The sequence below is a fragment of the Amphiura filiformis genome, chromosome 2 (genome assembly GCF_039555335.1).
Source record: "Amphiura filiformis chromosome 2, Afil_fr2py, whole genome shotgun sequence".
NCBI lineage: Eukaryota > Metazoa > Echinodermata > Ophiuroidea > Amphilepidida > Amphiuridae > Amphiura > Amphiura filiformis.
This window is the reverse complement of record NC_092629.1, coordinates 94,520,616-94,532,729: the sequence shown is the minus strand read 5'-3', so window position 1 is coordinate 94,532,729 and position 12,114 is coordinate 94,520,616. Positions and strand designations below refer to the sequence as shown.

The 12,114-nt window shown below is 38.1% G+C and overlaps 1 protein-coding gene across 1 annotated transcript; it reads right to left on the bottom strand.

Annotated features, from left to right (window-relative positions):
• Window positions 1-754: 754 nt before the first annotated feature.
• On the bottom strand, window positions 755-11,051 carry LOC140137708 (ketimine reductase mu-crystallin-like). Its single transcript, XM_072159472.1, has 7 exons — window positions 10,896-11,051; window positions 5,948-6,010; window positions 5,162-5,263; window positions 4,330-4,507; window positions 1,656-1,777; window positions 1,401-1,485; window positions 755-857 (listed from the first exon to the last, which is right to left on the bottom strand). The coding sequence occupies exons 1-7, from the start codon at window positions 11,025-11,027 to the stop codon at window positions 787-789; spliced, it is 753 nt and encodes a 250-aa protein (XP_072015573.1). The 5' UTR covers window positions 11,028-11,051; the 3' UTR covers window positions 755-786.
• Window positions 11,052-12,114: the final 1,063 nt, after the last annotated feature.

Sequence of the window (12,114 nt, the reverse complement as noted above, 5' to 3'; positions counted from 1 at the left end):
TCGGCAACACGGTTTTCACTGAGCCTACTGATCGCACTATGCCCCGGCCTTTTAATTTCGAGCCAAACAAATGAGGTAAAACGAAGGAAACTGGTATTTCACTCCAGCGCCTACAATGCGTGTATTTAGCTCGCCGATTATAATATCATGATTAGGCGACGAAAAAAAGAAACCCTGTTTTACGTGCGGACGGACCTTTCAAGTAGGGTCGGTCGGTCGGTCGGCCATATTTATTTATTTATTTATTTTGGAAATGACCCCAAATTTTTCCCAAATTTTTTCGAAATCTGGGGCGGACGGGTCCGTAGAACAGGGTTTTCTTTTTTGTCGCGTCTTATCGGGAGCTTCACGCAGCTGACGGGATTCAAACAAGACGTATTTAGACGAAATGGCGATAAACACACAGTTTACGCACAGCTCCTATAATGCGTGTATAATCTCGTCCAATCGTATTATTTATCATTATGCATACAGTATACGGTACGTCACTTATTCAATGATTCAATATACACACGCAGGCGACGTATTTATTTAGCATTCGATCGGTGAGCTCAGAATAAAACCGGGATACCCGGTTTTATTATAAATGTTAATATTTACTGTAATTAAAGCACTTCAGGTTTAGTCTTCACAGGGCATTTATGTACACCAATGGCCATTACAATGATGCAAAAAGTAGAAATTCGAAAAATTGAGGGCGTTGTGAGCAAATCACACATTATGGCTCCAAGGTATAGTTATGTGCCACTAATGTCACAGAAGGATATTCCCCCTTTCTCTCCTACTTCACAGATTTGGTTTGGTGAGACTTTTATCGTATATCAGTTTCGAACAGGCGACATCTTCAACGGCCATGCCTAAAATTGAAAGAGAAAAATAAATCATCGTTTTTATCTTAATTATAAGTACTGATAACCATGGTATGATAATCAAAAGGAATGCTGTATCTTGATTACTTGCAGCATTATTATTATTCACCCCGCCAATACAACTCTTCTGGGGTGAACTAAACCTGCCTGGTAATCAAATTAATCAGTGACAATCTCTGAATTTGACAAGTGCTAATACGCGGATGTAGGGTTTCTCTACCGGAAGTAAATTTGTACCGAAATTCCTTCCCACAATGCAATAAGCATATTGCATAACAATAGATACAGTTCGGAGGTTAATCCATCTCCTTTGTTATGCAATACGCATATTGCATTGTGGGAAGGAATTTCGGCACAAATTGACTTCCGGTAGAGAAATCATATGATCCGCGTATTGATGAGTTGCATCAATTAGTACCTGTCAAATTCAGAGATAACATTGTCACTAATTAATTTGATAACCAGGCAGGTTTGGTTCACCCCAGAAGAACCGCTCTGATGGGGCTTCCTCTTTTAGATTTAAATACGCACCCATAGATTTAAAGACAATGGTAGCATTCCTATCAACAGTCTTATTCCCCAGAATCAGTTCGCCAACTTCACCTTTGATATCAACCTTCGCATAAAAAACAGGGAAAAATTAAAGCAATTCATTTTATTCTAAATGTATATATTCACACATGCTAAAATGAGCCAAAATACTCTACCGGACAGTGGCTTGCCACTGTCAGACAAGGTGGGGTTGACTTCAATACTATCATTCTAAAAAAATACTAATACACTCACTCCCGACAGGATAATATCGCCTGATCCTTTCAGTGCTTCTTCTTTAGTATCAACATAAACATCCGCCATTTTCATAAGGTCTGGGTCCAGTTCCTGCCAATCTTCGACTACTGCACCGACACCTATAAACAAACCAGCCAAACAATGTGATTATTTCACAGGAATTATAGGAGGCGGTTAAAGACATACCCCAACAAGCACATATTAGGAATACACCCAATGTAAAAGCAATACACCCAAATGTATTAGAAATACACGCAAATGTATTAGGAATACACCCCAAATGCATTAGGAATACACCCAAATGTATTAAGAATACACCCAACTGTATTAGGAATACACCCAAATGTATTTGATATACACCCAAATGTATTAGGAATACACGCAAATGTATAAGGAATGCACCCAAATGTATTAGGAATACACCCAACTGTATTTGATATACACCCAAATGTATTAGGAATACACCCAAATGCATTAGGAACACACCCGAATGTATTAAGAATACACCCAACTGTATTAGGAATACACACAAATGTATTTGTAATACACCCAAATGTATTTGTAATACACCCAAATGTATTTGTAATACACCCAAATGTATTTGTAATACACCCAAATGTATAAGGAATACACCCAATTGTATAAGAAATACACCCTAATGTATTAGGAATACACCCAAAATGTATTAAGAATACACCCAAAATGTGTGAATTTTCGTTTTGAACGATTTACTCACGTTTTAGTGACGTTTCACCACTACACTAGTGGTTTCATCAGACTGGCAACTCATCACATATGACTGCTTCCTTTTATAGGCAACAGGATGTACCGTAGAGGGTGTGATGAGATGTTGTTGAGTGTGTAAGCCCCCTCGTTCTTCGGATGAACGAGCATACCGCGGATGGTACGGTGTGGCTTCATGGCTTTGGAAAACCCGTGTTTTTTAAACACCCGGGAGACTCGCTCGGGTACGCCCTCTACATAGGGGACCACAACCATGCATTTGTTTTTTTCCACTGTCAACTTTTCGTTTTGAGAATATTCCATCAACCCTACCAACAGTGTCAAGTTTACTTACGAGCAAGAACAAGAAGGTTCGATTCCATTCCTCGACACCCTAATCACCAGAAAACCGGATGGATCAGGGAAAATCTGCATCTACCGAAAAAAAACGCACAATGACCGATATCTTCAGTTTTGCTCCCACCACCCCTTACATCAAAAGTGTTGTTAGAATGCTGCTAGACAGGAGTGACGCGTTAGTAACCGAGGAAGCGGACAGAAAAAAAGAGGAGGGTAACATCCGGGAAGCGTTGACACGTGAGGTTACCCGGATTGGTCAATCAAGAAAATAATAAAAGACAGATCTGCTCCTAATAAAATTTTCCTCAAAACGAAAAGATGACAGTGAATAAACCAAAGGCATGGTTGTGGTCCCCTATATAGAGGGCGTATCCGAGCGAATCTCCGGGATGTTTTCGGGTTTTCCACAGCCATAAAGCCACACAGTACCATCCGCAGTATGCCCGTTCATCCGAAGAATAAACTTCTCCCTCAATAAAAAGCGGAAGCCATTAAGAGATCCCCTGCGGACAAATCGCAAATCTTCTGTCACAGACATTCACAAACTTGCCATCACTGATCACGTGGCCTCTACAAATCACTCCATCAATTGGGAGGACTCTAACGCTATTAATTGTGAAGCCGATAAGACCACCAGGTGGCTGAATGAAGCCATTTGGATCCGCCAAAAAGGACACGACACTCTAAACAAGGACGAGGGGGCCTACGCACTCAACAACATCTTTGACCAACTCATCGCGCCCTCTACGGTGTATCCTGTTGCATATAAAAGGAAGTAGTCAGATGTGATGAGTTGCCAGTCTGATGAAACCACTAGTGTAGTGATGAAACGTCACTAAAACGTGAGTAAATCACCATCGTTTTTGTTGGAATTGTTCAAAACGAACAAAATTCACAGTTTAAATCGACATTCCTGATGAACTTGTTCAAAGACCCCCCTATTTATTAGCAATACACCCAAATGCAGTAGGAATATTGGTATACAACCATTTTGTCAAGATTTAGGCTAAAACTAAAATACGTTTTACCGTTTTACATTTGTGTTTGCCGACAAGGACAGTATAATGAGAAAGTTACACTTAATTTAAGTGTACTGTATCAAATGCCAAAATTCAAATCTGTACCACTAACAACTGTAACAATCCGCCCACACTTGGTTTTGTTATGTCCCATTTGGAAGGAATGATTCAAGACCACGAACCCTAACAAGGTGCTATGCCGTGACAAAATTGGTAAGTAACATGATGACAAGCTGGCAATGTGAATTTGCTTCATTTGCATATTCATTACAGACATGACAGATGCGGTTGAGTTAGTTGACAAGCTTGGCTGAAATGGTAGCAGGTGAGTTGACTTCTGACGTCAATGCCTGGCAGTATGCGCACGCATCATCACAATTTCCATTGTGGTTTACCTGCTATTGAACAGTGTAGTGATTGCATGGGGTTTACTTAAGCATATCGATCTACCAGTCCATTGCCTTTGTTGATAAACATTGAAGTCAACTCATCTCTACGGTAGCATGCCGTGTGTTCGTACGTTCGGACGGACGGCCCAAAGGCGTAATGCAAAAATGAACAATAATTACAATTAACTAGTGCGCCCTTCTTAACCCATCTGGCAGCAAGTATTGGTGTCTTGGAATACGTGGCTGTAACGATGACGTCAGCATTCATGGCAGCCTCTTCGACAGTCTCACAAGGTACGCAATCATGTACATTAGCAAAGTCTTTTGCATTTTGATAGTTTCTGCTCCATACACGAACCTATTGACGGAAATAAAGACACGAACATACTTGTATTGCATTCATAGATTGGGTACTTTTTTTTCAAAATCGAAGAAACAAAATACTTACACAGGAGCTCGTTTTCGAACACCATTGGATTAAGAATGGATAAATATTTTGTCATAACATTTCACATTCCTAGAATATTTGGCTTTGTATTTTCACGTTTAACCAATGGCGAATTCAAAATGTGTAAATATCGTGTCCTGTACCGCCTGCTTCGTCAGTGGCTCTTAATAAATAAGCTCTTAATCGGAGCCCTTATGAGACGACACAAATCTAGACTAGAGCCACTGACCCTAGAAAAAGACTAAAAAGGGGACGCAACTCCTCAGTCGCTGAAGTTCCGTGACTGCCCTTGATTAAACAAGTCCATTGATTGATCTTTATGACAAATCCTATTACCTGCACATCGACGTGACGTCAAATAATGACGACATCTCAGGTCTATGGAATTTACCGAAAAAGCCAATTGCGAAAGTTCAGTGCCCACTATCCAGCACAGCTTGATTCCGACTGGATCGTACACCTCAGAGAGGTGTGCCACCCGGATTTAAGAGAACTTTATTTCATCACATTTAATTTTATGGTGTGATCCTTGGGCATTGTGTTGGCATGAAAAAAATATCTTACCTGCTTAAATTGGCAAACATGACGAAGAGCTTGCACATGAGCTATACCTTGTTTACCAGCACCGATGATGGCCAAAATGCTGCTGTTATCAGGGGCTAACAACTGTAATGTAATATGCAAAGACATTGATTAGAGAGCTCGCGAACTAAATATACAAGCACTACAACAAATCCGCCATTGTGAGCTATTATGACGCATGGCGATCAATTTCTCTACCGAATGGCCCGTTTCGGGTCAATTAGACCCGAAATCTTACGATTGGTGTTTAACGTAACTTACAAAGGCGAAACACTAGTATATACAATTCATATCTGAGACGAATATACCAACAGGGATCGGAAAGCGCAGTGTATATTCATCTCAGGTTCATAATGAGCGACATAGGCTGAAGACGATAAAAAGACGATACTGCATCTTCTTTTTAAGGTATTTGCTGCCTGCAGAATGAGTGCTCAGAAGGAGGCCTACTGACACTCAACAAAAGGCAAACGTTATTATAATAGTATTAGCCTAACTGTAATATCATTTGCCCCTGAGAGAAGGCAACTTTTAAAACATTTAATGATTTTAAAATACGATGCTGCTAGCGCATTGCAAACAAGGAAATTATGCTTAGGGCTTATATATATATTTTGTACTTCTTTTTAAAGCGTAAAAATAAAATCGTGATCCTCCCGCCTTGTGAAAGATATTTTACCATCCCCAATTTTACCCTCCCCTATTTTGTACACTCCACAAATTAACGTCCCCAATTTATACATTTTGTACTCAATATGGCAACCTTACTTTGGTAGCTGCTGCTGTTGCCGCCGCAGTTCTCATAGCATTCAGATGGCCGCTGTCCATAACCTTACACGGTATTCAGAAATAAAAAACAGGAATAAAGAAATATAAGAAATATATTATGCATAGCGCAATAAATGTGTGCTGATGAGTTGTAATATTGTTGTTTTGAACACACAATTAAACGTTTACGAGGGCACTTATACTCAGGTATTTCCTATTCACTGCCAGGGAGGGAGGGTAATAAGGATAATTTACTGGTGAGCATTAATAGTTTATGTTTGCCCTCAAATCAGGGAAAATGATTTACTGGATGGGCAGTTGTAATTAATGCACCAGCGTTTAGATATTTCCAAATGTAGTCACTTGCGGAAAATCGACATCGGCTTCGATGTGAAAAAAAAGTTTACCCCCCTAAATGGACCGTTCGTGGCTCTTTTTATCATAATATCCTCAAGGAATAGATACCTTTTGTGTATGTTACTTTTTGCAGGTGGTAAAAGTGGGTAATGGTGAATCCAACGGACGAAGACATAAAACGCATCAAGGATCAATAAATAAAGAGGATACATTGAATATACGAACAACTGGAAGGGAAAAGAGCAAGGTACAGGTACAGACGAATCCAATTTCACGTATTCCTACACCTCAATGGCAGCCATAGCTGGGTCCCTGTCGGGTATATCAGATATCGATTTTTAAGCGGCTTTAATCTACCCAATTGGGCAATCACAACACCAGTTTGGTGCGCCGGGGACTCAGTCATGGCCGACTAAATTATGATTATCTGCACTTGGCTCGTTGGATTCGTCTTATACTTCAGTTACTGTCTGTTTTCCTATACACAATACACAGTGCTCTCACCATTGACGCGTGACCTCTACAAACAGTGTATGTTAGAAGTATAGGCAATTGCCTAGTTAACGAATGTGTGAAAATAACCGGCCAATATTTAAAGTATTCTCTGAAATTCTAGAAAATATAGTTTTGTAACATGTCCTAAATTTTAGCTAATTTAGGTGTTTGGAAATATTCGCACTTTTGTGTTTTAGGAAGGATATGTAAACGACAGATAACGCCAAAAATATGAAGAAATTATTTCCAAACCGTGTTAAGCCTGCAACCATTATGCTCCTCATTTTCAAGAATGCTGGTTAACAATAAGCAGACTATTGTCTCATTTCGTAAACAAAAGCCCACACAGTATTGTTACCTTTCGTTTGCTTTATAATCGTTCACCCAACTAAAACTATAATACCAGCTCATTGCTCAGGTAAAACAGTGTGGATTTAACCAAAAGATCTGATTTAATCAATTGAGCTGTCTTCAATGGGTGTTATCTTGGTTTAATAGCTTTTAATGGGGTTTAAGTCCTGCAAAGGTCGTGGTGAATTCTACTGTAGGCACATTCTCCGATAAAGTGTTCAAAAAGCCAAATATGTGTCGCCCATAGTTTCAAGTCGTATTCAGACTTGTTTCATCAGAAAGAAATGACTTTTATTAATATAACTAATACTTAGGAGTTGCTTTCTAAAATGTGTGGGGCTAGAGGATGTAACATGCCTAGAAAGTATAAAACAATAAAGCTGATTATGCATATCCAATGTTTTCCTCCATGTCGCCAGCCAAGGTGCGTTCCGTATAATGTGTCCCTGTTCGCTATACATGCGCGCATAGTAATGGATTATAGGTACTTTTCATTAGCTGGTATCATGCCCTAATTATAAAGTATAAAACATCACAACGCAGGTTATTAAATTTTTCCAACAGGTATTTGAGACTGTGTCGCCAATATTGTTCACAGATACGTTACCATATTTCTAATGGATAGCAATCTGTCAAAATAACTAGCTATATGAATGTTCTCATATGTGATGGATCAAGCAGGCTCCATAGTTATATTATATATGTGGTACATAACACAATGGTTTCAAAGTAAAAAAAATCAGGTCTATTAATGGCAAAAAATCCTGACGTTACGTTCATGTCGTCACAGATACGTTACCTACATTTTACTCCCCTCGGAAAAAACGCTGTGATAAATGAAGCCAAATACCATACCAGACTTTAGTACATTGGGTGATGACTGATCAAGTATCAGTATTAAGTCGGTAAGTTTTTACACTTGCACGATTAAGACAAAAGTGTGAAAGGGCTTCACAGATACGTTACCACTGATACGTTACCACCGATGCGTACAAGTAATATTGCTCAAAAATGAAGTATTGTTGAAAAATCACCCATGCATTGTTTTATGCTCTGAAACTATTAAAGTTTACGATTCTGAATGATTTTCATGAATTCTTCGTGGTTGGAATTTTGCAATTACCGAGACCAAACTTGAACGCTTTATCGGAGAATGAGCCTATAATATTAATGCATCATTTGCTTTGGTAGATTATTAGATGACCTTTTCTTGATCTCAAATGAAATTTCTATTTACATGCATGCGAAATACAGTACCTAAAAATTAAAGTCTATGCAGGATGGTAATCCAACATGAAAGTCTACAGAGGTTTTGCCATTGAAGCAATTTTTGATGGTCATTTAGTTGAAACTTTTTAATAATCAGATATTCCCTAGATTTGAGAGGTCCCTAGTGATATAATATGAATTCAACCTTCGGAAGTCCAAAAGCAAAAAATTAAAGTTGGTAAACATAACCAAAAAACATTCTTGACTTGAATATCTAAAAGTTGATTTCCTTGGTTTAAAAAGGTAGAAAGGTGTAAAAAGTAATGAAAAATATTCACAACAGACAATATCAATGTATTCTTTCATCATTTATAGTGAAGATCGATTGCAGAAAAACTATTGTCACAATAATAATATCATAATTATAGTTTTGCATAATCAAAGACTTCAAAATGAGCAATATATAGTGCAATAAGATTGAAATAATGTTTCAAATCTATTAAAAAAACACATCTATGCAATATGTGTACTGTGTGATATTTATTCCTGCTCCGAAGTTGTAACATACAATACTTTAAACAAGAACGTTGAATTCAAGAGATGCACCATGCTACTTGTTTTATGGTAATGTTTATAATGGTGCCCAATGTTTTGTGAGTGGACATTTTTGGCATAGTGCAGTTATATCTACAGTAAATTTTCCATGACCTTTACAACACTTACCGGGTTTTTAAAAGTGCTGTTCGTCAAGTGCCAACAATAACCCAGTGATAAACTAGTTCCATCTACCACAGTCACAGCCAATTAGCGCCTAGAATGGGCCACTTGACTGCCATGGTTACCATTTCCGGTTGGCTTCACACTGGTTTGGGCTCTCTCTGACTTGAGTTTCACATGATGCAGTCATGTCTACAGTAGAATTCATCTCGACCTTTGCAGGACTTAAACCCCATTAAAAACTATTAAACCAAGATAACACTCATTGAAACAGCTCAACTGATTAAATCGGATCTTCTCTGGTTGTGCACATGTGTCTGTTTTACATGTGCGATATCGCAATAAAGCTGGTATTATAGCTTCAGTTGGGTAACCGATTATAAAGGAAACGGCAGGACACGATGGTATGTGGACCTTTGTTCACGAAATGAGACAATGTCCTGCTTTTTGTTAACCAGCATTCTTGAAAATGAGCAACATAATGACTGTTGACTTAACACGGTTTGGAAACAATTTCTTTATATTTTTGGTGTTATCTGTCGTTTACATATCCTTCCTAAAACACAAAAGTGCGACCCTCTCCAAACACCTAAATTAGCTAAAAATTTAGGACATGTTACAAAACTATATTTTCTAGAATTTCATAGAATAGTTTAAATGTAGCTTGTACCGTTTTTTTGTGGCATCCTTCAGAACGGAGCGGTCCGTTACCAATATAGCTCAATGTTTTCGGTCAAATCTCCATTCAATTAACACGGGGAGTTGGCTAGCTATGAGCTAGCTATGCTTTGCCCTCACTCATATTCTACGAAAGTGCGACCCCTTCTGAACATCTAACCTAGCTGTAATTTTAGGTCATGTTAGAGAAATATATTTGCTAGAAGTTTGGAGAATAGTTTAAATATTGGCCGGTTATTTTTCACACAGTGATGTTAACTAGGCAAATGCAATATACTTCTAACATAGACTATTTGTAAAGGTCGCGCGTCAATGGTGAGAGCACTGTGTATTGCGTATAGGAAAACGGACAGTAACTGCAGTATGATGCGATCTCCTGTCATTTTACTTATCAAGGCGGTCCCCCGTTATTATAATGAATATGCCAATGAATTAAAGGCTGGCATAAAGAGTATAGATCAAGCTTGATTGACAGAAAGTACTAAATTCGCACCTCAAACAGTTTCGCGACACCCGTCTCCCTCCAACTGCGGCAAACCCAGGGCGGTTCGGTTAGGTAAAATTAGCATTGAATTTGCACGGGACTTTGGACAAGATTTGGGTTTTCCTTTCTCACACAAATGTATGGTCCCCGTTACCAAAACTATACATGTATACTGAGTATGAATGCTCCAAGCCTGCGGCTTCAAGTTAATCACGACTTTATACAGGGCTAAAACAAAAATCATTCAGACTAATTACATGAGCCATTACTTCAAAACAGTTATAGGCCTAATTATATAAAAAAAGGAAAAAATACATCATACAAAGGGTAAAAATTTGGAGAAAATCATAGACGGTCTATCTATTTCTTTGGGATACATGATAAAAAAGAGCCACTAAAGGCCCATTTAGAGCGAGGGGGCGTAAAGTAAATTATGTTCCCTGATTTTGAGGCAAAAAATAAATTTATAGGTTGCCCACATTGTATATTATCCTTATTTACCTCCCTGTCCCTCACAGGGGCGCGTGTAGATTACAAATCACGTATAAATCCCAATTGCAATACACACTCCCTGTGTGGAAGATAAGGTCATATCATCCACAGGGGGTGTATGGATTCCAACTGGAATAGCCCAAAAATAATAGAGCATACACTTACAGCCAAAGGTTTGCCAGTGTCTAGATCCGAGTATATCAGAAGCTTATGGGTCGGTGGAAATTGTTTTGGACATCTCGTCACGATTTTGGTAACCAGTGCATTCGATTTGACGCTCAAAGCAGACATCACCATACAAAAACTGAAAGAAGGTGGTACCGTAGTCATTTATGATTAAATGTTTTGCTTTTGTGATCGGGACAACTATCACGTCAATTTGACCTAGCCCTACAAATCACCATTTAATAAATGTAAGTAAATATGAAATGAAAAGATAAATTAATTAAGGGCTGGGGTATGAACGTTTGGACAGTATTTATTGTGGGACATTAGAGCACATCAGACATATCGAATTGCATTCTGAATACGAAGAATGTCATTCTGATATCAAATAATTTTTGACATTCGCAATGTAATACACATTTTATGGCAAATCATTAAAAATTGATATTTTTGATATTTAACAGTACTTGAAGTAAACTTTATAAATCTGATGATTTATACTTAACGTGTATGTAGGTGGGATGAAAAGCCGACAATCAATTGAAAATTTTGACCTTTCGTATTGAAGATATGGATTTTTTTCCCAAAACACCAAACAATATTAGGTCTTTTTGGGGAAAAATCCATATCTTCAATATGAAAGGTCAAAATTTTCAATTGATCGTCGGCTTTTCCTCCCAGCTACATACACTTTAAGAATATATCATTAGATTGATAAAATTTACTTCGAGGACTGTTATATATCAAAAATTTGAAAAATATGAAATTTTTATAATTTGTCATAAAATTTGTATTATATCGTGATTTTCAAAAAATGAAAATTATTTGATATCAGAAAGACATGCTTTGTATTCAGAATGCAATTCGATACGTCTGAGGTGCTCTCATGTTCCATAAAAAATACTGTTGCGCTCAAAACGCTCATTCCAGATCCCTTAAGTAACGTAATATCAACTAGAAGGCCTTATATTTGTACACAAATACGGCTATACCCGCATGTTATCGGTGTACCCAAACTTACAGTTTTTATTTGCTGAGAACTTAAAATAAAGAAGGAAATCATAAAAAGTCGCCCAATTGGGCGGAAAATGTGTAAAAAGTGAAAGTCCAAGTCTTAATTTAATGTAGGTTGCACTCTCGTAGCACTTAAAATAAAGAAATTGTAACAAGTCCCCTCCCAGGGGACGCGTCTCTCTTACTCTGCATAGGTTGCTGTTGT